The following is a 27722-nucleotide window of genomic DNA, read 5'->3' on the forward strand; positions in this document are numbered from 1 at the left end:
ACATTTTTAAGCTTTAATCATATTTTTTATTCAATCATGACAACTTTACAAAAAAATTTATCTGGAAATATTTCTTATCAAACTACAATTGTGCATGAAATTTTAGTTACATTTTTGTCTTAAAAACATCTTTACCTCTGGATTAGTTTATAAAACATGGCATGTAGACAACTTTATTCACACTCCATGACAAAAAGAGAGTGATGTCATTAAACATACTAAGGTCCCAGGTTCTTTTACAAACATTTTTTCTCCTCTTTAAAGACATTTTTACAAGAAATATCAATAGGTACTTTGCTTTTCGTAAGAAAAACGAATAAAGAAATCACACCGGCACTTTTAAAAACAGTGGCAAATGTAACATTTCAACATTGAACATCAGGTCTGCAACTTTAACACTTCACAGGTTAAACATGGTAACCATAATCTATGATTTGCAAATTAATATGACACAAAGAAGCAATCCTTGCATCATAAATGATCACAAATCAATAACTCAGCACCAGCCCAGACCGATAATGAATAAAAACTGGCTCAGTCTCTCAACCAACAAGAATTTTTTTTTTTTTTGTCGAAAAAGGTCCAAGAAATTTCCTAATCCTTGTATGTCTATTACTCTGCCTCTTTTTAATGTAGTATAGATAAGACAGCGCAACAAGCTTTTAAGGAAAGGTGGCACTTGATATAAATATATTAAATCAATATCTAACACAGACTCAGTGATAAGACTTAGTAAAATGTAGTTCGGTAATAAAACAAGTCACCTAAAAAAGACAAAAGGAGGTTAAAATATATATAATAACACTGAACATTTCAAAATATTCTATAAAAGTTGGGGAGAAAAACCTGTACAAACATAAAACAAACCATAACCCACAGATGAGATTTGCTTGGGTAAAAAAGATTAAAAATAAATCCAGTGAATATATCTACACAAGACAAATAAATAGCCAGTGTACACATCAATAAAGCTGTCTCTCTGATATACCACCTTTTAGACAGTTTTTAATGTTCTTAAAAAAACAAAACAAAAAAAACAAAACATAAATATAAAATCTTTTCTTTAGGTCAAAAAGCACATAAATAAATACAAAAATAACTAAAACTGATCTTATTAGTTTAAAAACTGGTGAAAAAGAAGAGTTTTAAGTCTGGAGAAAATATCTTGACCCTCTTTTTGTCAAATTAGTTTTTTGCATGAGCTTTTTATAAGAGTCTCTATTTAAACTGGTCAGGAATTAGATTCATCTGTGAGTGAATACTTGTTGGTGGGCTAGAGATGCCCTCTGACCAGTCGGACAAGTTGGAATGTGGAGATGAGCTGGACCAGTGGTCAGGAGAACCAGGGGAAGGGGTTAAAAACGGGTGGTCAGGCACCTGTAGCTGGTGGCTAGGTGTGTTGTCCATAGGTCCTGTATAGCTATGTTGTGAAGGGGGAGTGGGAAACTGAGTGCCAAGCATCTGAGCCTCCTGTGGCAATACGGTGTGAATTGGAACAGAGTGGCCGGAGCTGCCGTTTGGCTGCATGTCAGCGCCATTCAGCTCCACATTAGGAAAGCTCTGACTCAGGGGCTGACCGGCCGTGGTGGAGTTGGAGTTCTGGTGCTGCAGCTGCCGGGAGCGCGGTTGCTGCATCATGTGTGCAGTGGAGCCTAAGTGGCTGCTGGGCAGATTTTGGTATCCCATGATCTGCGACAAAGTGGAAGTACTGACGCCGTGCAGGGGCCCCATCATGTTGTGTGACATCTGCGGACCTTGGGTGAAGCTTCCCTGCTGGCTCACACCTGGGTGCATCCTAGTGAGCCAGTCGCACTGGCCTCCTCTGCTGCCTCCTACAGATGTTGTGCCTTGGCTGCTTGAACTTGACACAGGCAGGTGAGTGAGGCGGGGGGGATCAAAAGACATGCAGCTCATATCTTTACCCATATTAATCTGGCCTGCATGGGAGTCCCCATTGCCTAGGAGGTGATTTAAGGACATACGTGGCGACTGCTGGAAAGGTGACGGCATAGGAGGAGAGGCCACATCAGACAGATAGCCATGAGGCGACTCAAGTGACTCAACAGGAGACAGAACCCCAGTTGTGTCTAACAGGTTATTCTTTCCATCCGTTGGCTTCTTCTTCTTTACCCTGATATCCTTCCCTCCATCCTTCCCTCCCTTTCCTCCAGAGCTCGGCTTTCGAACCTTCTTCCCAGAGGGGGTCGGCTTGAGATTGCTTAGATAGTCATTGGGGGAGCAGAGAGGAGGGGAGAGGGTAGAGGTGCTTAATGGGGCACTGTGCAGCCCAGGACTCCGAACCACGTTATATTCGTCTAGGAGTCGAACTATGTCGTGATGCATGCGTTCCTGGGCGATATCTCGGGGCAGCTGGTCAAGATGGTCAGTGATTTCACGGTTGGCAAAATGCTCTAGAAGAACCTTTGCTGTCTCATAGCTACCTTCACGGGCAGCAAGAAACAGTGGTGTCTCCTCCTAAAAGCAACAAAAAACCCAGAAAGCTCAGTTAGATGCTGTTGATAAAATATAATGTGCAGCTCGCATAAGTGTCCATCAAAATATTCATTGCATTCTATTCAAATCTTATTTAAATTTATCAACATTAGCAAGTGCTTAACTGTAAATCGGAGGGAAGTATACTTAGAGTACTTGTTTAGCTGGAAGTAACAACTTTACTAATTTTAGTTCTATCTACCCATCAATTATGGTTAGATAGAACTAAGATCCCTGGTAAACAAAGCATTCCCATAGGATGATGCTGCCTTTACTCTGTTTCATTTATAGAACAATGTGCAAAAGCTGTGTAGTTTAGTTTTGCAACAGAACTACGCTTAATCAGAGTAAAGGGTGCTGAGTACAAAGTTTCTTACACTTTTACATAGATTTTTGTTATTAAGCAAATATGCAATACTACATAACATGTTTCTTCCACTTTACAATGACGTGCTAGTTTGTATCTTTTTATTACACAAAATCTTTTACATTTTTAAAAATGAATATAAAAAAAAATGTTTAAGGAGTATAAAAAGTTTTCTTATGTTGCCATTACCTTGTTGTCCTGCATATCTTTGTTAGCACCATTTTTCAGCAGCACCATAGCAGCCTCCACATTGTTTACAGCAGCGGCCCAGTGCAAAGCAGATTTCCCTGTAAAGATAGTAGATTAAAATGGTTTATTATCATAACTCCTGAACACAATGGGGTATGTGTAAAGGTGTGTGTTCAGATGACAGGATGATAAAACTTTAGCTACCAGAATCATCAGTGGCATTAGCATCAGCATGGCAATTGATAAGTTCTTCCACCATTCCCTCCACAGCCAATCGCGCAGCCAGAATCAGAGGAGTTGTTCCATCATGCATTCGGGCGTCAAGATCAGTGGCTCGATTTCGGATTAAAATCTGGGAAAAAGAAACTTTTTTTAATAAAAAGATCTAGGCTGATTGGGTACTGAAAATACAAAGAAACAAAAGCAATGTGGGACTTAAGAAGCTACCTGAAACACTCCCTGTGCATCTGCAGCAACAGCAGCATGCAGCGGTGTGCGTCCCATGTTGTCCTGTACATTGGCATCTGCACTAGACTCCAGCAGGCGTTTGGCAGCATCCGAGCGAGCGTAACGGGCGGCCAGGTGGAGGGCAGTCTCACCCGTGCGGTCAGTCTGGTTATGTAGGTTGGCTCCGTGGTAAATGAAGTCAGTAATTATCTCTGCTGATGGATCCTCTTCCTCTTCACTGTTACCATTGTCCAGTCCTCCACCGCTGCAGGAGGCTATCATCAGTGGCGTAAAACCATCTAAAAATAGGAGTAAGAATATTTTTATTGGTTTTGATTTTTTTTTATTGAATTAATGCTGCAATTCAATTAAAGTGTATTCATATACAAGATGATCATACTATAAAAAACTAACACCAGACCAAGCCTAATATCCAATATTTAGTTTTATTATTTTTACATATGTAGCCTACCTGGTCCTCTGACATTGACGTCCATGCAGTCATTCTCAATCTCTCCCTGAGGAGGTGTGGGGGCAATGGATGTTATCCGCAGGTCAGCTGCATCCAGATGTTGCTGGGTCCATTTCCTCTGGTCTGTGTGATCACTCAAATCCAACATTGCCTGGTCCTCAAACTGAAAGAGGTAAATATTATTATACTATCAAACTCTGTACCAGAAATCAAGAAGAAATTTTGTTTTTAATACATCTAAAACAGCAAACATAAACAAATTGCCCTTTTTACCTTGAAGTGCCGGCAATCTGGATCATCATCTCCCCATTCCGTTTGATTGTCATCCATAAGGTTGCTGTCAGAGTTCTTCATTGGCCTTTTTTAAAAAAAAGGAGACGTTAGATCATATGCAATTTACATATTGTGTTTTTGTTTTGGATTTTCATATATATATATTTTTTTGGCTGCAGTAAAATTTGAACTCTACTTACTTCAGACCAACAGAATCCTCTCCCAAAGGCTCCCTGCGTTTCTTTTTGCTTGGCTCCGATACTTTAAATCCCTCTGGAAACCAGAGCTGACCATGCTCCCGACGCCGCTTTCGAGATACTAGAACACCCAGGCCTATGAACCCGAAAATAGCCACCCCAATAAATGCTAAATAAAGGGGGTACAACTCTTCGGTTGGGGCAGTCGGTCTCACGCCTAGAGGGATACAGATATTTGATTAGGTATGGCTTAACATTTAGTTGAATGGAATTTTTTTTATATTTGTAACATGGCATACTTGTTACAGCTTCAATATAGGGAACATTGAGGTTCCCACTGGTGGCAAGTGCACCAAGAAAGGCAGCCACATCTGTAGCACTCTGGAAGCATTCAGAAGACTGCTGGTAACACTGACGATTGTCAATCTCCAGATATACAATCGATCTAAAAAACAGAAAGGAGTACAGAAATTAGCACTGTATGGTTTTTAAAGATCCTAACACCTTATAGTTTCTCATGTCTTCTCACCCTTTGACTTGCACAGGATCCAACTCTCTCCGTTTGCGTTTGTTGATCACGGAGGACACACTCTCCTTCACCTGACCCAAAACATTGGCAGGCATTGAAGTCCACTCAGGCCAGCCGTCCGCAGAGCGCTTGAGAACGTTGTGTTTCATCAGGTCCTGTTCATTTCCGTAGTAGGGAAAGACCATTGGCTCTCCTTTTGCATCACGGCGGAACACTACATTAGTGTGGAGAACACTGCTCAGCTCTCTGAGGAAAGACGAGGAGCGGTTCTTAAGCTGCTCTGGGGGAATATGGACAACAAGGACTAGATGTCCATCTGCAAGCTTTTCTGGCATGTTGTTGGCACAATCCAGGCCATCCCATTCGCATTCTGCGTTGTTGCAGCCCTGGTCGCAGTGACCATCCGCATAGTGGTCTTTACAGTACTGATCATATAGAGGGCTAAAAAGAAAGAGGAAATTATTAGTGTTTTTTCACAACCGTATTATTTGACCTATTCCCATTTTTCCAGACTTACTTGCACTGCCCTTCCTGTCCTTGGCAATCAAAGCCATCATAGAGACACCCAGGGCTGTTACATTGGCCATCACACTTCCCATTGTTGAAGTATCGCCAGCACTGCAGAGCAGCCGAACAGTTTTGCCAGGGATCGTCAAAATTGAGCGAGCAGTCACCTCCGTCCCAGCCACAGGCATGGTTGTTACACAGGGAGTCACAGATGTGGTTACCCGCCCACTCGTCACACTGAGGAATCTCACAGCTCACCTCCACTTCGGGAGGTGGCGTGATGTCTCGACCAAACCCCCCGATGAAGGAGTAGTCCAGTATATGGCAAAGCAGACCGTTGAAATTGCTGGGACAGCTGCATTGGAAAAATGGAGCGTCTGGGGTTATATGGCAGGTTCCACCATTGTAGCAGGGGTTTGAGATGCAGAGGCTGTCGGTGGGGGTTAGGCACTCAGGACCAGTGAAGGTTGAGGGACAAAGGCAGCGTGGGCCCAAGAGGCCAGACACACATGTACCGCCATTCCTGCAATTTAGACTGCCGCAGGAGCGAGAATCATACTCGCAGGAAGAGCCCGTAAATCCCTGTAAGGAAATTATAAAATTGAAATATTATTACTGTTTAGGGTTCGTAAAAAAAATATATATATATATATATATATTTCTACTAAAAGAGGATGTTCTAGCAGTACTTACAATTGGACATTTACAGATAAAACCATGGAGTGTGTTACTGGCAACAGCACATGTTCCTCCGTTCCTGCAGGGTCTTCCCTTGCAGCCATCAAACACCTTGTCACAACGTTGTCCTGTAAAACAGAAGCATTAGAAGTTAATCAGCTGCTCTTTTAAACATTTACACAATTAGATTCCAAGTCTTCACAAAAAGGATGATCATCCTTACCTGTATATCCGGTTCGGCATTCACAGCGGTAGCTATTGGGGAGCTGGATGCAATTATATGACCCTCTGGGGTCACAAGGGTTAGACAAGCATTCATTGACGTCACCCTCGCAGCGTTCACCTACATAACCCGGTGGGCACAAGCACTGATAGCCTCCAATGCGATCTACACACTTTCCGTTGTTGAAGCACTTGGGCTCATTTGTAAGCGGATCGCTGGGGGGGTTGCAGTCATCCAAATTAATCTCACAGTGGACTCCTACAAGTAGATATATTTTATTAGAAAACAAATTTATCACATGTTAAACCCCTGCATATTTAAACAATATCTGAATTTGGTATGCAGATATGTACCTTGTGTTCCTCTAGGACAGGAGCATTTGTAGGTGTTTATGAGGTCGATACATGTCCCTCCATTCTGGCAGGGTTGAGACTGACACTCATTGATCTCTTTTGAACAGTTCATGCCATGGTAACCAGGGACACACTGATAAAAAAAAGAAGTGTTTTTTGAATATTTAAATAATCAGTTACCGTGCAAATAAAACAATAAAAAATGTACTCTTAAGGAAAAGCCAAACTCTTGAACATTAAAAAAAGAACATAGTGAAAGGCTTATATTCATGTTACTCGTTTAATTTATTTGGCTCTTCATTTAGTTCCTTTACCTCGCAACTGTAACCTCCAAGATAATCATTACAGGTTGCGCCATTCTGGCAAGGATTAGGCGAGCATTCGTCCACCTGCTCCTGGCAGTAGCTCCCTGTATAGCCAGCCTGGCAGCGGCAGTAATGTGTGTTTCCAGCATCCAGACATTGGCCTGAGTTCCTACACAGCTGTGACACCTCAACACCTACAACCAAGAACAGCAAAAATTAATTAAGGAACTTTCCACCCGCATGCCTGTGTTAGACTTAAGTCTAAGACCATGTACCTTGTCGTTTGGCAGCAACTTCGCAAGACACACTGGGGATGTCACAGTACAGGCCAGTCCATCCAGTCTGACACTGGCAGGTGTAAGAAGCTCCCTGCTGCCAACAAGAACCTCCATTTTTACAAGGAGAGGAGTCACACCAGCGCACAAGGCTCTAAAAAATGAAAGAAGAGTATAATAAATTTTAAAAAGCTGTGTAAATAAAGGCTACAATCATATAATAATAAAAAAAAGAAAAAAATTCAAATTTTTTCATTAACACTGCAGTGTTTTAGGTTTCGAAAAATGGTTTTTATATACTGCAGCCTAATTTAATACCTGAATATTAAAAATCTGTCAGTATGAAAACATTTACTCCATTATCCAAAGAATTTCTGAGCTGATGTGAATTATGCTGAATGATTAGAGGGTGTAATATTTAACTTATTGGTGATATGAAAATAGAAAATAACAGAATTAATATAGAGAAAGCATTTTGTGTTTTGAAAAAACATATGTATTTGCATTCTTTCAATCCCCATGATAATTTGTTAACCTCTTAACTATACTACAGCGCAACATACTGTTTTCTATTATAGGCTCAGCTATTGCAAAGACTGTTCATGAGGCTCAAGTACTGTACCTCGAGTTTATGTCAAGTTGTAGTCACTGTTTTTTTGTCTTGCAATTGGGGTCCAGACATTAAGACTCAACCTTCCCTTTCTTGTAAGTATCACTGCCTTAATACAGTCTTATCATACCTGACAGTTGACTCCTGTGTAGCCTTGTGGACAGGTGCACTTGTAGGTCCCATAACCATCAAGACAGGTGCCCCCATTGAGGCATGGTTTGGAGTCACACTCGTCGATATCGTATTGACAGTAGCTTCCAGTGAATCCAGTTAGACACAGGCAGGTGAAGGTGTTAATCCCATCCACACAGGTGCCACCGTTAAAACAAGAGCTGTGAAAAAAAAGAAGAAAAAAACATAATCAGCTTGTTTGCAAAATTGAATTTCATTAGATTGTTGAGCAAATTAGGTTAGATTGTTGAGTAAATCCGACAGATTACCTGTCTGTGCAGTCATTGGTGTTGATCTCACAGTTGATGCCACTGAAGCCTGGAGGGCAGGTGCAGGTGTAGCTGTTTACGCAGTCGGTGCAATTAGCCCCGTTTTTACAGGGGTTGCTCTCACATTCGTTTATGTCATGCTCACACCTGCTGCCACGAAAACCGGGCAGGCAGGTACACGTGAATGTGTTGACACCATCCCGGCACAGACCTCCATTACTGCATGGATCTAAAACATAGCAAAGTGGGGTTAGACTGAATTTTTACACATGAAGCTGTTAATAATGGGAGGGACCTTGTTATGCTTCAAGGGCGTAACTTACTCGGTTTGCAGTCGTCGATGTTGGTCTCACAGTGTTGGCCAGTGTAACCAGGCTGGCACTTGCACTGAAAGCTGCCCATGGTGTTGAGACACACAGCGCCATTACGGCAGGGGTTCTTCACACATTCGTTGATATCTATTTCACATGTCTGACCTATATGTTGAAAGAAGAAAACATTACCGAGATACAGTTAAGTGAAACAGTTAACTAAGCGAAAAAGTGTTTGTTAAAGACAACTATTCCATGCAAACCTTGCCATCCTTCAGGGCAGATGCAGGAGAAGCTCTGATAGTCTTCAGCCTCTTTACACATTCCTCCATTTTTACAGGATCGGGGGCTGCAAGGGGCCAGCAAGGTCTCACAGTTTTCACCTAGCAACATAAAAAAAGATTATCCCGAACAATGGTTAATGATCTGCAACAGTTGCTTCAGCTATAGACTGTTGTTCTACAAACAACATCTACATATCTTCTTTGATCTGCTTAGTTAAAAAACAACAGTTTCTACATCCCATTTTCCATTCCACTTCCTTATCCATTTCCATGACAACTTAGCCAAAGAGGAAGGGCCTTCCTGTTTCCTGCTATTGTTTGATCTTAGGCAGGAAACAGGACGTGGCAGAATAGAGACTAGTGCTTAGAGTGCACTTCTGCCTCGTGAACCAGCCACTTTGTTATTCCGACACACACATATCGCTGCCAAACAGACAAGCAGGTCTTTCCATGCACAGAAGCCATAAACAGGCCTCTCAGTTGTTAGCTAATGTTTTCTTAGACAACATAGGAAACAATGGGATAAAAACATTTGTGAGGAAGCTGAGTAACTATCTTTATGGATTTCAGACCCGCATGCAAAGCTGAGACAGCAATATAGGAGTTACGAATCCAGAAAATAATGTGAATGCAAGGTGAAATATAGGCCCCTCTGTCATACCAGTATAGGGTAGCAAACAGTTGCACTTGTATCCAGCCACATCATCAATGCAGGTTCCCTGGTTGAGGCAGGGATTGGAGGCACACTCATTGATGTTAGTTTGGCAATTAGGTCCTATGTTTGCAGGATAAAAACAAACAACAAACCGGTTAGATTTTTACCACTTGAGAAAACCCTTGGCACCACCAAAAAACAAGTGGTAAGAAAAGTTGAAACTGACCGGTGAAGCCAACTCTGCATGTGCAGTGATACCCGCTGGTCATATCCTTGCATGTTCCTCCATTCATGCAGGGGTTGGACTCGCACTCGTTATTGTTGATATTGCAGTTTTTGCCGCTCCATCCAGAATCACAGGTACATATATAGCTTCAAAAGACATTAAATAAGTAAGTAACAGGTTTTTGTTTTCATTCTCATGGTTTTGTTTCTATTCTAAAAACTTCATATGTACTCACTCATTAATGAGGTCCTGACAATGCCCATGGATGCAGGGGTTGCTGGCACACTCATTAACCTCTGACAAACAGGTGGCATCATGGTAGCCCTCAGGACAGATGCATGTGAAGCTGCTGACACCATCAATGCATGTGCCACCATTGTGACAGGGGTTGATGACACAGTCGTCTATGTTGATGTTGCACATTGTGCCTGAAAAACAATAAAGCAGGATTTAAAGATGGTGTGGCAGGTTTGGCTTTTTCAGGATCTTGTGAAAAGAATGAATGCAACGTATTTTGCACCCTATCACCCATCCCTTTGCTCCCATTTACTGCTGCCAATATATAACTATATCAGATTTTGTTTTTTATCTAGAAAAATATTTGCCTGCTTCTAGTGCAAGTTTTTCAATAAATTAGACCTGAGGTCTGGAGTCAGAATAGACAATTAAAATTGAAAATTTTTATGCCTTAATCTAAAACATATGTTTTGTACCAAATGCCTTTGTTTACAGTTGTTGCTCTGAAAAAGAGGAGCATGTCTGTAGAGATTTTGTCATATTCATACATTTTTATATAATAGACTGAATAGTGTTCAGTAAGAATATTGTTTAACATTCTAAGCTTCAAAGTACTTAATTTATTTGTTGCTGGCTTTTCCAGCAGTATTAAATGTAATAACACATAAATTGACTCAGTGTACCACTTGAATTGGCTTTACTCTGCATTATTTTGGGACAGAATTTTAAAAGGAGTTTAACACAACTTTATATCGTACTTGTGTCCATCCATAACATAAAATTCCAGCTAAATATGTTAAAGGTTTGTGATTATTACTTGACAAAACGTGGAACAAATTAAGGGAAAAAGATACTCAAGCAAAGAGCTCTATCTGCAAGGATCATTACAGATGATAAACAGCTGCTGTCAAGTCTTATATTCTTTAAATCTGCACAATACGCAAGCTAGGTTGCTTTGTGGTCAATGCAGCTTTTGGATAACAGGGAAAGTAAATCTCACTTTTGCATTCAATAACCAGAAGCCACAGCAGCTTCAGTGTGTACCCAACCTTGTGGCCCCCGGAGGCCTTTTTACTTCTACCCATTGATTAAATGGGGCCATGCTGAATAGGAAGAAGCTGGATCTGAGGGAGGGAGGTGCTGCCAAGAGAGTGGGAGTGTGCATGTGTGTGTATGGGGTGGGAGTAAGGCCACTCTCCCTATTCTCTTTCTTGCTACCTCACTGTTCTATGAAGCAAAAACCTCAACCAGGATGAGGACAGAAGGCCAGACCCATTTAGAACATGGCCAAGTAACAATTAACCCCCCACTCCACCACAACCACCATCACCACCCACCACCTCTGATCTCTTACCCCTGGCCCCCACACACCCCTCCTTCCTTTCTCTTCATCAGTCAGGAGAGGAGGGCCCAACTGCCTGATATTTGGTCACAATAGACCTCTGTCCCTCTGTGTCTCAGTCCTGCTGTTCCCTCCACACTCACCCCATGAGTACAAAAAGATGGTTGAGAGGATGGGGAGGAGGCATGCACAGCAGCCTACACACACACACCCGCACATACTTTTTACCTCCTCATCGCCCCCTTTGTGAAATAATCACAAAGCAACTACCAGCCAGAACCAGCTCTGTTGGGCAGCGAAAAAGGAATAAAGACAAGTCTTCAACTTACTGTGGAAAAACTTTGTGGGTTCCTGGTTGGCTATGTTTTTTTCACACCAATAAGCATCTAATATGTGATTAAAAGCCACTCAGTTTTGTTTTTCAAGGATCACCTTATAGACTCTTTCCAGGGCTAACATCACAGTCTTTTCAGAGCACAAACAAAGTCAGGTCTTTGTGTGTGTGGATCAGGTTCGTGGGGTAGTCTTCCCTTTCTCTATAGCTGTCTATCCCACACAAGCAACATGACACCATTGTTCCACAGCAGCCGACCCGGCAGCCACCTGTCGAACCTGCCCCTCCCTAAACTCAAGGGACCCTGCCCCCTGCACCTGTAAACTTCATCCAGCCACTCACTCACCTGTGTAACCCGGCTCACATGCACACTCGTAACCATTGATCTTGTCGATGCACCTCCCATAGTCGCAAGGCTGGCTCTTGCAGTCGTCGAGGTTCACCTCACAGTTGAAGCCTGGTGTGTGTAAATGTTGTTTTTTTTTAGAGCAAAGTTTCAAGCAGTATTTAAATTTTTTAAAGAATGTGACATGTGATTTAAGCCTATCTGCTTTTCTCACCTGCTGTGCCTTTGGGGCAGGAACAGATGTAGGAGTTCTCCCTGTCCTGACAAGTGCCCCCGTTTTTACATGGCTGGCTGAGACACTCATTGATGTTAGTTTCGCACAAGCGGCCAGTGTAGCCAGGGTGGCAATGGCATGTGAAGGAAGCTAGGCCATCTTTGCATGTACCATAATGGCAAGGATCAGAGTAACACTCATTGATGTTAACCTCACAGTGCTGCCCTGTGTAACCTAAGGGAGATGAGAAAATTGTTTAAAAACAAGTACGAATAACAGGGTAACAGGGACATTTTATAACATTAGAAATGAATTATGTACCTTCAGCACATTCACATGTGTATTTATTGGGTCCATCAGTACATTTGGCTCCATTTTTGCAAGGCGTGCTGGCACACTCATCAATATCCACCTGACACAGATTTCCTGAAAATCCTAAAAATATATAAACAAAAAAATGACTAAACATTTTTTATGTCACATAATGGCAAATTAGCTATGAGGCTTGTAATTTTTCAGATAACAGTAAAGTAGACATAAAAAGAAAATGAAGTCCAGTACATTTGCATTTGAAGTGGGTCTGCAGAGTTCCTCACAAACCATTCTACAGCACTAATTCCACTCTAACCCCTCCCAGTCCCAGCTCTTACTGTGCAGTGAAACCTTCATTTTAAATCACAGCACAATAGCCCCTAGCTCACCAGCTCTAAACCAATCCCTGCCCCCCAATTTTGGCGCTAAGCACTGCCCGCCAAATATGCTAATGCTTTTTGTGGCTTGGTCCACTTTGTCAAATCTCCCCAGAAAGCATTCAGAGACACCATTAGAAGAAGTTAATAATTAACATTCGGTCCATGAGCCATGTGTCCCATACTCATTGACAGATTGGTTAATACCTTCTTTAGTACTATTTTCCTCTTCAAATGGTTCAAATGAGTTAAGATTCATTTTACAGGACCTCACAAACTCCTTGGACAATGTAAACATATTTTTATAAATGATCTTACCTTTAGGACATTCACAGTGGAACAAATTTATCTTGTCTATGCATTTTCCGTTGTTCAGACAAGGCTGGCTGGCACATTCATCTGTGTTGATGTGGCAGAAAACACCCTCATACCCTGGAATGAGAGAATAAGTAGTACTTTTTTGCATGTGTCTTAAACATAGGATAATTCTGTAGTTTGTATTTATATTATCCCTATCCTGTACAAAACTGGAATTAACACTCAAAGTACCGCTACAAAAGCAATCAACAGAGAGTATTACTTTCCTTAATTGACATCTAAGATCAAAATATCTTATTCAAATTCCTTTTTGTTCATGTTATGCTTTGGTGTTTATATTTCCTTGTAAAAAAAAAATATGTTTTTTATATAGACTGCAACATTAAGTATTCCTGTTCCTGTTTTGAAGACAATCATACAGTGTTGCATGCACAATTACAATTGTCACAGATTTACCACTTAAAAAAAAAAGTAAAAATGTTTTTTGTTTATTCTTTCAACTTCAATCTAAAACATATAAACATGCATTTACATGTAATTCAACAGTAACAGGTCTTCTCTTTTTATCTGTGTCAAGAGGGGAACTAAGATTATATATATATAGCAGTTATCAGTTATTCTGGCAGTGATCACCTTTTGGGTCAATTTGTTGTTCTGAAATAAGAAAGATTAGAGCTAAAACAATAACTGACTATAAAACAATGTTTAAAATGTCCTGATGTCAAATGTCAAAGATGCCAAAGTAGTTGCAGTTCGACACTTATTTGGTATAAAATGTGCTGAACAACTTTCTTAGGCACCTACGATCGCTGAGTATAAGTTGCAGCTCCAGTCTCGTCATATTAAGCACTAATTATAAATTTGTAACCAAATAAAAAACAACATACATGCACATGACTCAATATTTGAGATTGTCTTACCTGGCATGCAGATACAGTGGAATCCTCCAATCTGGTCCAAACAGGTGGCATCGTTTTGGCAGGGATTAGATATGCATTCATTAATGTCCATCTCACATCTGGGTCCCTCGTATCCTTGAAGACACTTGCACTGGAAAGACCCTAAGGTGTTGAGGCAACGACCGCCATGCTCGCAAGGGTTTGCACCTGCAGCAAGCATCACACGAGAGGTCATATACCCTGTGTTAACTTTCATACAACCCAAAAACAAACTTCATTTTGTGAAATAAAGAGGGCTAACTTAATAACTCACCCAGGGAGCACTCATCAATGTCTAGGTTACAAGCCGATCCCGTGTAACCCGGAGGACAGGTGCAAATAGCCTTGCCATTTACTGGGTTTGTGTCACAGTTCGAGCCCTTCTGGCAAGGATTGCTGATACAGGCATCATCAAGGTGGCACAGCAAACCTGTACAAGCAGACAACCCATATTTAATCTCTTCCTAATAAAGACTGTTTTCAGATTGCGTATCTCAAGGCTGTGGTGAGAGAGTTACCTGTGCGTCCATGTGGACACTCGCAGAAGAATGAGGCCACACGATCGTGGCAGGTGGCGCCGTTGTAGCAGGCCGCACTGGCACAGTCGTCGATGTTCTCGCTGCAGTCATCCCCAGTCCAGCCGTTGACACAGACACAGTGGTAGCTGCCATGCGTGTCGTGGCATGTTCCCCCATTCTGACAGGCATTGGGCATCAGCTCGCACTCATCCACATTTTCAGTGCAGAACTGACCTGAAAGGGTTTAATGAATTAGAGGATAAGTTTTTTTTTTGTTAGAGTACCTTACTCTATTTTAACTATTAAGGTGGGAATATAAAAATAATATAAAGTGAGGGTAAACCTGTGTAATGAGGTGGGCACTGGCAGTTGTAGGTGTTGACTCCATCCACACACACGCCACCATTCTGACAGTTATGACCCGGACAGTCATCGATATTGTGCTCACAGTTCTGGCCTGTAAAACCTGAAAGATAGAGACAAGATTAAAGGGCTTACAGGAGTACTGTGAAGGCAAACCTGCTCACTTTAATGTTAAGGTTAATAATCACATTTCCTTCCTATCCTTATCACAGCAAACATAAAAAGATCATCTCCATATCCTTGTGGCAAACTGTTTTAAAGCCTTATAGATGGCAGTAGAGTGTGTGTCCTCCTCAAACATCAAAGCCTAACGTTCGTGTTTTACAGTCTGATTAACAATCAACCCCCAGCTCTGCAGGTGCCCATGCAGCTTCGCTATCTAAACGCATTCCAGCACAGGCCCCCAACAGGAGACTCACAGCATGGATTAAACTTTAACCCAAAACACCCCCTCGATTTCCCTCATTCATCTGCTTATCTAAATAACATGTCCTTTGCAGATCAGCCGACAGCCTAAAAAAATTGAATGTTTAAGTAAATGCATAAAACTGAGTTGCCTGAATATTCCATACTTGCAGAGAGAGAAAATTTCATTGTGGTTTTAGGGGCACAGCTGTCAGTCTGACTTAAACAACAATAATCAAAATGCTGTAACAGTTTTCCGTATTCAAACACTAAAACTTGCAGCCACATTGGCTTGAGGTGGGGTAAAAACAAGATACCTTTTTGATTATGTGACCTACTCAATAGTGTGGGTATATCTGCAGGTAGTGCAATGTGGTGCTTTGTAGGCTCAGAGCTCATTATCAGAGGGAAACGTCTGCATGACTACATCCTGTCATTGGTGGCTGGCAGGAGGGGGCAAACCCAGAGATTAACCACCCCTCCCAATCAGATCTTTTCACAATGCAAAGCTTTCCAGGTTAAACATTTTTTAAAGGGAAAAACAAATATGCTAACTAAAATCCAACAGCAAGGTGTTCTGAAAGCATAACACAAGCCTAGTTGTAAAGATACATCCAGTTCATGAGATAAAACCATACACGAGATCAGATTCAATAACGATTTGTAGCAAAACTAAATCTTTGTTTCAACAATTGGAATTTTTGCTAATGCTGTTAGGGTTAGGGCTGTTGTTTGTTTTTCATTTTTTATGTTATTTTTTAATTTTAAAATGTGGCCAATTACAAACAAATACTAAGCTGTAGATAATAAAGGAACAAAGCATTTTGTCTTTGGGGTTCCTGGCTGGGTGTCAGGGATACACAGGTTTAGGGTTAGGATATGAAAGTGAAAAGTGTATGATTCATAAAAGGACCGAGACAGCAGACACTGGGAACCACAAGGTCTGAGATGCTTCTCTTATTAGCATCTAATGGTTAGTCATAGGCAGAAGTGGACGGCTATTGTCAATCCAATTATTAGACAACCGAAGAACTACAGTATTTTCATTTTACTTTAAAAGGAGTCTTCAACAAATTTAACCCTAATATCGCATAAACCAACTTGAACAGATAAAAGTGTCACTTCGTAAGATCTATTGACACAACTGATGTTTTTGGATTGTACCTGAAAGGCAGCTACAGTCATAGGTGGTTTCTCCCTTCTGAACACATGTGCCTCCATTCTGGCATGGTGAGGGGCTGCATGGGGAGTAAGGGGTTTCACAATGTTGGCCAACAAACTCTTGAGGACAGCGGCAGTGGTAGGAGCCAACTTCATTGACACACAAGCCACCATTGCGACACAGAGTTGGATTCTGGGCACACTCGTTTACATCCTGCTTGCAGGTTTGACCTTGGAAGTTGGAGGGACAGTTGCACTTGAAGGTGGAATCTAAAGCAAGACACTGGCCTCCATTTGCACATGGATTTGATGCGCATGGGTTGGGAGTCTGGCAAGTTTTGCCTGGTGAAACAAAACAAAAAAGAAAAGATTAGTAAATTATGATAGCTTAAGGGGAAATACAAAAACCTGATATGGTCAGCTACATACCAGACCATCCCGGTGGGCATCGGCAGCGGAAACTGCTGAGACTGATGAGGTCACATGTTCCACCATTGCGACAGGGGGAGCTCATGCAAGGATGGTTCCTCGGAGTCAGGCACAGTCTGTCGGTAAAGCCCAGGCGGCAAATGCAGTGGAAATCAAACGTGTTGCCATGAGAGACAGGGCGGCATTCGCCACCGTTGCGGCAGGGTGAAGGACTGCAGGGGCTTGGGTATTGGCATCGATCCCCCACATATTCGCTGGAACACCTGTGAAAGAGCAGGGAAGAGGTGGTCAAGATTACAAACCAAGGATGATTCTTTTGAATAATCATGGGAACAAACACCCAAACTAAAGGAGGTTTTCAGGAGGGTGGAAAAGGGGGGAGATTAAATTGTTTCCCCCACTGAAGCTGGACAGGGATGACATGTTGTTCTAGTGTGTCCCTTCGGATTAGGCGCTCTCAGAACCTTGAAAACACATTCTGCTGGGACAACAGCCACCACTATATTGTCCAGTGGCAGCAGCTTGTTCCCATCTACCTTTTGCCCCCACGCTGTCCAAATTCATCCCAAATGACTACAGAGATCAAGGCAACTCTGCCGCCTATGCATGTCCCCCATGAAGCCCTCCATTCATGCCCTAAGCTCTCAAAGTTTTTCCATCCTATCTAGTCATGAACAAAACAGCCTAAAGGCTCTCTCTAATAGATCATTGAAAAAAAAAAAAAATCAGGTCCCAGTAGTTATAAAAATAAATAGTCACACATTTCTGGTGATTAATAAGTTAGATTTTTCATAAATGAATGCCAATTAGAGGAATCTAATAACTTTGATTTTACAATAATAAAAAGGATGAACATTTTTGGGCTGCTTGTATCGTGAGGGCTCCATCTGTCACGTAAAGGCAAATTTAAAGTCAGCCAATAACGTGTTTATGTTTGAATTGGAGCTTGTGCTACAGTGTGTAGTTGTGCACATGAGTGTGAGTGTTTATGTGTAAAAAAGGGCATCTGTTGGCCTCTGAGTATCTCTGCAGGGAGCAGGTGCGCATGTTAATGAAGGCAGCTGTTGGACAGGGCTCCTCCTCCTCCCATTTTCCTTTCTCCTCGTCCTCCTGTCCCCTTATCCCCCTCGTGCCCCCCTGCTCCTGTCCTCTTCTCAGATGGGGGTACTGAAAAGCCAACCTTCCCTCCAGGGACATAAAGAACCCATGTGAAGTCAGCTGTTGCAACTTCTGTTGCTATAAGTCTCCAAAACCAGACGTCCTACTCCTAATTCCTCTCTTGCCTACCTGTTCTCTTTTCATTTTACTCAACATCCTCTTTCTCTCCATTTTAGTAAACATCTCAGTATCATTGACTTCTTTCCTGCAGGGATTTCTTTCTTTATGAGTCAGTGCTATGGCCCTGCCCTTATGTCACACAAGACTGCTGAAACGGTGATTGTTGACTTAGCTAGGTGAGACCAGTCGAGGGGGTTTAACAGTCCCCTGTGTACCAACAGGGAGTCCAGACAGTTGCAATTGGCGGACAGCCGTAAAGGTATTTAGGGCTGCTTTGAAGTTTCCTGCTTCCCTTTCTCTGTGTTTCACTCTCAAAACATCCTGGATACTAGGAGAGGAGTTGACTGGTTCGGTGTAAAAATTCTCACTCAGCAGAATACAGCAGACCTGCATTAAAGCTAAATGTTTCCACTCCAGTGTGTACATCAATGCACGCTAAATAGATGTAACAGATCCTCTTTGTCGTGAAGTCACCCCATTCAGAGACAAAGATCCACCCACTGGCTGAACAGACCAGCAGCACAAACCACAGCAACAGGTCTCTCCCGGCGATGCAATGTCCCCTCAGGCCGGAGCAGATGCTTCCCTGACCTCTGACCCTAAGCACTTTTGTGAGTGTGGGACGGCCTCTTTGCCTTCTCTCCCCTCTCTGCTCTTTCCCCACAGGGCCTGATCTGCCATCTGTCACATCTAGGGGTGACTTTATCCTACAACACAAAACCAGCCCCACTGTGCAGTGGAAAATGCCACTGCTGTGGAAAAAATGTATGTGAAGGGGTCAGGGGCAACATACAGTAAGCAAGCATGTGTGAAGTATTGTACATCCTTGCCTGCTGCTTATAAAATACATTTCAGCACTTAAACCAGATGATTATGGTTTTCTGTCCCAACCCTTTTTTTTCCCCCCAGCAACTGAATATCTTCTAAATGTAATTAATCTTTACCCAAGGTCTGACCCCTGGGGTGAACATCCGTTAAAGACCAAGAAATAAGTAATGTTCCTTGAAAAGAATATTAAAAACTTGCTGCTCTCATTACTGATACATTTAGAGATGTAAAAACAAATAATCACCCAATCAAAAAATCACAAACAAGTTTATAACATTCTATGGAACTGTGGTTAAAAATGTATGGACATACTGCATAGTGCTTTAGCAACAATATAACAGCTAAGATAGCACTGTGGATGATAGTGAGGGGAGCTGAGAGGGTCACTAGCAAATTTCAATACTTTGTGCTGACCTACAAAGATTCTACAGCAATAGAAGCAGATGGCTAATAGTATGTCTGATTATTTATTTCAACAGTTGCTTTAGCTGTATTTGCAGATTTCTGTTTAAAAATAATATTTTGATCTATTCAAGATTGACATCATTCTGTTTTTGTAGCAACTTGCTTGGCACAGAAATTAAAAATAGGTTTTCTAAAATAAATTTCTTGCCTGCAAGTAAAAAACAAAGCTTAGCTGCATAGCTTATGGTGTCTAAGTGCAATGGACATTGTTTTTGGCTCTAGCCTTTCACCAGCCTATCATCTCACAGTCAAATCAGTGAAAACACCGTCCTATGAGTCTGACTCTATTGACAGTTATCAGATGTCAAGTGAGCATAGTGCATATCAGCTTCACATGCTCAGTGCACAACCATTTCATTATGTTTATAGTAATTTCAGCATATTTTAGCTAAAATATCAACAATGTGAGTCACTGTTTGTGAGGCTGACTTTGTCATAATAAGACTCACATATTGTGAGCTTTGGACCAGTGGGGAGAATGGTTTTTCAAGTATTCTAGGGGCCTCTAGGAGTGTTGGATAAAAAAAAAAAAAGTTTTATAAATTCATTTATTTCTGCCTTTAAGTGTTTCCCAACATGTTTAATATAAAATAGAACCCTCGGTCAAATATAGGGGGTCATACAAGTTTTGGCTGGCTGATTTAAGGGGAAGTAAGAAGCAAAGTATTGGCCAATCTGCATTGAATCGACATTTCCTCTTTTACAGTAGACACATGAGGTGGCATTCTGACAGAGGACAGAAAATTTCATACACGTAGGCTCTTTTCTGGGTAACTAACACTAATCCCTCCCTTGAGTTATAGTTATTTAAGCTTGCATCAAACACTAGTAAAGTTTAGGGATCCTGAACAAATATACACTAATTTTTAAAAAGTCCGCTCCCAAATCTGGAGCACTAATGGTATTGGTCAACATGAACAGGAAACTCAATGAAAGAATATCAAAAAATAAAACGAAAGACTTTAACAGGGCTATGTGTATTTTGAAGGTGTCATTTCTACCACTTGACAGTCTCAGCTGGTGAATGTGAGCTTTCAGAGCCTACTTGAGAAAAATAGCTTCTTATCTGTTTCTTCTGAGAGCAAAGCTTTGATTGCCTTTCTCTGATGTAAACCAGATCAATCCACTTAAAAGCCACACCAAACATGAATATGAGACATATCTCCCTTTGATAGATCGTTCAGGGTAATGGAGACTGAAACTTTCTCCACAGGGTACCCCAAATCCTGTTTCCCTCTGTATGCAAGGGGTCCCTGGTATCCTAAGAATGGAACTGACCAAGGGAGTGACAGGCTTGCAGCCTTAAACCCAATTAAAGCCAAACATCAGTTGGCGCACTTAACCCCGTCATGCACATGCTCCGGAGCTGATTTCATGGAGACCTGCGGCGTAATCCTATAGGAGGACAAATGAAGAGCAGCATTCCTGGTGGAAGGGCGTATCATCTCCTGAGCGGTGCAGTGAGTCACTCAAGGTGGCCCTTTTTTAAGTGAGACACGTTATCATCAATACAAAGCACCAGGCAAAGTTACAAAAGCTCACCACAATAACCCCAGAAAGTCCGGAAGCTATTTGATACTCTTAAATCTTTTTTTTTTTTTTTTTTTTTTCTATCAGATGTCATTAAGTATTTAAAATACCAAAATAAAGTATATTCCTAAGTTGTGCAAGGGTGATTTTTAGGGTCATCACCTTTTCAGCCTCTCCATGCCCTGATAACTTTCCCAACAATGGAAACTAAATTTGACTCAGAGAATATTGTGCTCCTTCATCTTGTGTTCTGAAGCAGCCCACATAGGCAGTCAGCTACCAAGCACCATAAGTAACAGGAAGTCCCAGACCTTCAAATAACCCCTTGATTCTCAGAGTCCCAACCAAGAGCTTCCACTGTACTGCCATATGTTTTAGCCCTTTCAGTGCAGTTAAACCACAACAAGCTGTTTCTGTATGTAGAAACAGTGTTAGTTTCTCAACTAATGTAGAATAGAGTATTTTTTTGCTGGGCTAAAAATGTACAGAGAGTTAAAAACACAAGACCTCTGTCAAGTGAAAAAAAAAAAAAAAGCTCTTGGATGATCTCCTGGGGGAAAAAAAGGAACTATCTGTGCAAGAAAGTGCAGCATCTGTGGGGAAGTTCATTATTGTGGTCGGGTCACATGTTTATTTGCATCATATGATCCAGTCATACTAAAAGAGCAATCAAGTTTTATTTTGTGTCTGTGGCATGCCAAAAAGTCCTCTAAACTTCAAAACCTTTCTGTGCCTTTCTGGTGTAGAGACAGGAAACAACGGTACTCGTCAACAAAAGAAGAGTGTGATTCAAATCAGACAATTAAATATACAACTAAGCACCGAGCAGAGTCCTGTTTAAGGAATGATCAGTGTCCAGTGAAAGAGAGATTCTATTTTTACTACTTGGACGTGAGAAAAACATCCGTTTATGTGGCTCAGGGAATGGGGGGACGCAGGGGGGAGTTGTTGTTTTAACACACGTCATTAAAAATGCATCCAAAACAGCCCTTTTTGCCACATTACAAAAACCTAAACATCAAGGCACTCTATGTTTATTTATTGATTTCTAAATTTGTTGAGTTGCTGTATATTTTCTAAAGTGTATTTCTCTCTATGTTTGCTGTGTTTGACTTCTAATGTCTTTTTTTCCCCACTTGTAGTCTGAAGTGGAGTCTCCCACCTGAGTAGTGGATCTCTGCAGCTCCTCTAGAGTTAATATCAACGTTGACATCACTTTCTTGTCCGTTTAGCGGGGATGTTCATGACATGCAAAGTTCACAGCTTCATCATACTCCTTTTGTTTTTGGATACTGGATCAAAAAGTGTTCTAACTTTTTTTTCCCTGCTTTTGGGGAATAATTTTATAACCAAACTTTACTTTAAACTTCTTCACGAAGATTCCCCCTGATCTGTCTGCTGTGCTCCTTTATTTCATGATTATTGTTATTATTTCAGATTAGAATATTTTGTCTTACACAGTCACGTGTAGCCTAATAATATCCAATAATGTTTACGGTTGTTCTTTGGCAACAAGTTAAAAATGTATTATTGAACACTTTTAAATGTGTCATATCTGCCCATTTTAACCGTATTATCTATTGTAAATATTTTAACCGTGGGAACTGTGCTGGAGGAGGATTTAGCTTTCAGAACTTAAATCTGTGTCACCAAATGCTTACCCACGGCAGCAAAAACCACAAAGTGCATTGTAACTCATGGGTGTCATCTGTGTGTATGAGTGTCGGTGGAATAGCTGGTATGAGGTGTTAAATCGTTGTTAAACTTTTGAACTTTTATTTTCCAATTAAGCCCTTTAAACTTCAACCTTGGGCTTTCCAATTGGGGCATCAACACAATCTCTGGGTAAAATTTCCCACCAGTGATGTAGCATCAGAGTTCACGGATGTGACATGAAAACATAAAAACTGGAAAGCTTCTTGGTATGAAGATGCTGCACAACTTAATGCTGCTTGGCTATAGATGATTAACGAAAACAACCATGAAAGAGGGAAGCCTGGTTGATGAAGTGATGCCCAGATCCTGCCTGTTTTTAATTAGACAGAGCAGAGATGGGGACCACAATAACAGCTTTGTAGGGGTGGAGAGAGTTTTGGTGAGCCAGGGAGTGCACACGTGCAGGGTATATAAGTGTGTGTGTGGAGCGTGTAGATCAGATATTGTGAATTGGTGGCCCCTGGGCTAGGAGCGAAGGCTCTTCAATAGCTCCCTGTTGTCACCACAGAGCAGAGAAACACCCGCCATGACCACAAGCAGAGAGGGTAAACCGGGCCACCTCTAAGCTTCTTTCAAAAAATGCTACTGCTGGGAATCACAATGAAAAAAGCCTTTTTTTTTTCAAAATGCACCTGTTCCAGCTACAAAAGTGCAAACCAACGTATTTCTGTTCTGTTTTTTAAATAACCAAGATTGGAACAATGAGCGTAGTCTGACACAAAGGTCAACTCAAAGGACTATATAACCACATTAGGTGTCTAGTCTAAACAAACAGGTACCAATCTGCCACTATGCTTCTCTTCCACTTGTTTGCCCTTAAATTTTTGCACTTTATACCAATTAATCTCACTCTCTTGACATCCAATCCAATTACATTTCACAGCCATCTGGCTTTCAAATGGAGATCACAAGCGCTGAGTTGGGGTACAGGGGGGTTATTCGATTCAAAATGATGGAGACAAGCCTATTGGAAGATTTTGGGAGGGGGGCAGCAGGGGTTTGGTGTGTGTTGAGGTGTCTGTGGCATGATGGGAAGCCCTATTCAGATTAGTCACAGCATTATTCTGACTGCGGGGACAATAGAGTGACGGGCGGCGGGCGAGCCCCAGCTGTCGCCCATGAAAGAGCAGAACAACAAGATTTAGGGCTGGATGCGTCTTCTCACTCCGCTGCTGTGGGGGTCTTGCATTCATTAATGGGCTGCTGTTGACGGGGGAGGAGAGTGGTGAACTGCTTTTGTCTCTCTCCCTCTGAATACTTTGGATCTACACTCTCTTTTTATTTCTTCACTTTTCCAAAGTTTTCCATTTTTCTGAGTGTGTAAGGGGCATGGAGGAAAAAACGGAGGGGGTTTACAGAAGCATAGCAGACTAGAGGCAGCTTCTGAGAAGGGCCTCTATGGTTGCTGGGTGCACAACCTGTTCAAATGCTGGAATGGAAAAGGGGGGGATCTGCAGCCCCTTAACTTCTCCAACTGAAATACACTTCCAAGGACCACACAAATGAAACATATAAACACAAAAAACAATAGCTGTATGTAGGTATGTGTATGCAGGTATGCTGTGTAACATCTAACACATGTTGCTCTTTTTTGAGTCTTTTAGATGACTTACTTGCACTCCCCATCTCCATTTGGAGTGGCTTCACATCTTCCTCCATTTAGGCACGACTCAGTAGGGAGGGAGCATTTTAAACCTGCAAAGTGTATGGAAAAACATATTAAATCTGAGACCCAAACTGAATACTAAATTAACAAAATATGTTTTATTAATAACTTCTTCATATCTCCAGTCATGCTTTTGCTTGAAATACGCGCATGAGTCTCCAGAGATTTTAATTGATTTATCACGAGTGTCCACAGGGGATACTTTTGGGGAGCCTGCTGTGGACACTGGTGGAACCAGGGGAGAACGCGTGGAGAGTGGTGCGTGGCTTTTTTGGGGGGGTGCGCACGCTTTTTTGGAGGGGGGAGGAAGAGCGCGCGGCAGCTGCGGGGCTCAGATACGGAACAAAAGAAATCAGAGTCCAGCACGAGCCATAAAACACTCTCCCCGGCATTGTTTACCAGCAGACGGGGTAACAGTGGACCCCTCCACCAACCCCCACCCCCCAAACACTCACAACACTCTCCCACACTTGCAGACAAAAGGTGCCCACCCCTCCTGATCCCCCTCAGCCCCCGGCTTCTTTAGCGTCCCCCCTCTACTCCCAACACACGCACCAACTTTTATCCGCAATCATGTGCTTTATAACCAGTTCTCAGACCTAGTTAAACAGAGGTTATTTGATTTACACCTTATTCATTAAACACAAATGCTTAAAAGATAATCACAACATAGGTAAAATATATATATATGAAATAAAAAAATCATAAAGCAAATTATGTATGGACCTCTGTTCATGCAGAACACACAAAGTAAATGACTCTGATTCATTAGAGAATACCAGGGAAGTCTGCAGCAAGCTGCGCAGAAGTTGTTCCCACGCTGGATAAATGAAAGCATAACAAGTTAAATAAAACAGAAAAATCTCTCTCTATATATACAATCATTTAAAATTATCCAGCAGTGTCTGTCTCTGTCTCTTAAATGCAATGAATCAGAAAAATCTTATTTGGCAACTCATACAATAATCATCTATATTTTCCTAAACTACTTGTATCATTCAGGTTTACCTTGTGAGAGGACGATTGCTGGAATCAGAAATGTCAGTTTCACTAAGAAACGATACATTCCTCCTCTTCAGCTTCACAAACGTGTTGGAGTTTTGCGTTGGGTTCGCATAGATCCGCAGTTTGGGGCTCCAGGTGTTGCGTCAAAATAAATATCCTTAGCGCGAGGCAGAAAGATTAATCCCAGCAGAAGTAGAGGGAAAGTTTTCACCAGGTCTCAGATCATTGATGTTAACCTGCTGCTCTTTGAGTTCTGAATGAAATCTGCTAGTAACTCCACAAGTTCCTCTTACTCCTCCTCCCCTTCTTCATTCTCCTCCTCCTCCTCCTGTTGTGGACAAATCAGAGCTTCCCCTCCCCTCCACATGCTCCAGGAAACATCTTCCTCAATGTAAACAGACTGTTAATAATAGAAAGTTGTGTAAAATGATAACTTTATAAGCCATTGGAAGCATTTATGAGGGACATTATTTATATCTAGCCATTTCTTGAATAACAAGGAACATCAAAAAGAAATATGGGAAAATACTTTCCTCCAAAACATTTATTTCATCTGGAACTTTCACACACTCTAGTGCGCTGATACCAACATTTATTTTATTATAATTTAATGAAACAGACAAACACCAAGGAAGCAGTGTTGTCTTCGACTTTCACACAGTTGTGAAAGTGAAACAATAAATATGTGGCCTTCGTTACCCAACATTGTTTACAGAATATATATTTGGAAAGTGTAAGCGTCTTTGTAATCAGTCTACAAAACTTATATCTACCTTTGGTAGAAGACTGACAAAACAAAAGGTTATTGCTAAAAGCAAGTGTACAAGAAATTTTGACTGGCATGATGGACAATTATGTGTCAGATTTAAATGCCTCCAAAATAGGTGCAGATTAGTGGTTTTGATTAAACAAAAAATGTTAACTATCATTGAATACATAAAAAGTATACACAGTTAACTTTTATGCATAATGAGACTAAAAAGAGTGCTGCTGGAATGTGATAGTTCAATGCAAATTCGGCACTATTTAACATTATTCTTGCCCTTGCTTAGATTAACAATTTTTGGCACATTTAGTTAATTCCATGATGTTAAAACCTGCAGCCCGCATCATATTATTACAAAGGCTAGTATTAACAACTGATACACATTATATTGGATGTAGATCTGCTGCTTTTTTGTAGAGCTTAGACAGATACATCAGCCAGGTGACGATTTTGGCCGATGTTGGCATTTCTTCTTGAAACTTGAGTATATGCAGCGTCTTGCTAATACAGCTTCTGGGGGTTGTTTAACTTGAGACTTATATAATATTTGTTATCATTGTGTAATTTTTATCAATAAAATGTAATGTCAGCTTTAAGAATCGTCCTGACAGGATTTGGTCAAATATTTAGTTAAAATAATTGGTATGAGGTTAAGAAAAAAAAAAAAAAAAAAAAAAACAGTTGTTAACCAGTCTAAAAAGCGTTATTTCGATTGTTGGAGATCGGAGCTGCATTCATGGGCATGACTAAGATGCTGAATCAGACATCATCAAGAGTCAGAACAAGGCAGCAAATGTAATACATTATATTATGTAACACAAAAGTTGTTAAACCAGATTTAATTGTACTTTATGATGCTTTCATCTGTAAGAGAGGTGATTTATCTGAATTTTTGCAATAACTATATTTAATTAGGTCTGATCAGTGCTGCCAGAGTTCAAATAGGGATCAGATGTAGGTCAGCTCATAAATTGTCCAACTGAATGGTTTCATTTCTTTGACTCATAATGAAAAGAATAAAAACAGGAAGTGGTTTTCCCCACTATGCCTGCATCTGATTTTATGTTGTAATATCTGATGCTATTGAAAATGAAAGCATCCAGTTACTAATAGTTGAAGGATTAATAACTAACCAATAAGAAAGAATCAATGCAAAAACATGCAGAAATAAAATAAACAATTATATTTTGATTATGTTTATCAGTTAACTCTGCGAATGCTTCAAGGAAAAAACAGCAGTTCTATTTTATGGGGAGACGAATGACGTAGATAAGCTTGTGGTCTTTGCATTCTTTGAAGTTTGCATTGGCCTAAGATGAGCAAGCAGAAATTTTAAAGAA

At 41.1% G+C, this 27722-nt stretch overlaps 1 protein-coding gene across 1 annotated transcript; it reads right to left on the reverse strand.

The window, feature by feature from the left end:
• On the reverse strand, nt 1–25885 carry notch1a (notch receptor 1a). Its single transcript, XM_038275045.1, has 34 exons — nt 25620–25885; nt 24559–24640; nt 17129–17391; nt 16703–17041; nt 15114–15236; nt 14771–15004; nt 14527–14682; nt 14235–14420; nt 13315–13428; nt 12629–12742; nt 12308–12541; nt 12094–12204; nt 10070–10262; nt 9835–9980; nt 9615–9728; nt 8933–9052; nt 8682–8834; nt 8359–8587; nt 8049–8250; nt 7309–7462; nt 7043–7227; nt 6729–6861; nt 6376–6633; nt 6168–6280; nt 5485–6056; nt 4968–5408; nt 4738–4883; nt 4442–4655; nt 4242–4326; nt 3969–4131; nt 3497–3795; nt 3254–3401; nt 3050–3147; nt 1–2475 (listed from the first exon to the last, which is right to left on the reverse strand). The coding sequence occupies exons 1-34, from the start codon at nt 25675–25677 to the stop codon at nt 1219–1221; spliced, it is 7437 nt and encodes a 2478-aa protein (XP_038130973.1). The 5' UTR covers nt 25678–25885; the 3' UTR covers nt 1–1218.
• Between the last annotated feature and the right edge of the window lie 1837 nt (nt 25886–27722).

This window comes from Cyprinodon tularosa, unplaced genomic scaffold (genome assembly GCF_016077235.1).
Source record: "Cyprinodon tularosa strain WSP-4 unplaced genomic scaffold, ASM1607723v1 ctg94, whole genome shotgun sequence".
In the NCBI taxonomy this organism is placed as follows: domain Eukaryota; kingdom Metazoa; phylum Chordata; class Actinopteri; order Cyprinodontiformes; family Cyprinodontidae; genus Cyprinodon; species Cyprinodon tularosa.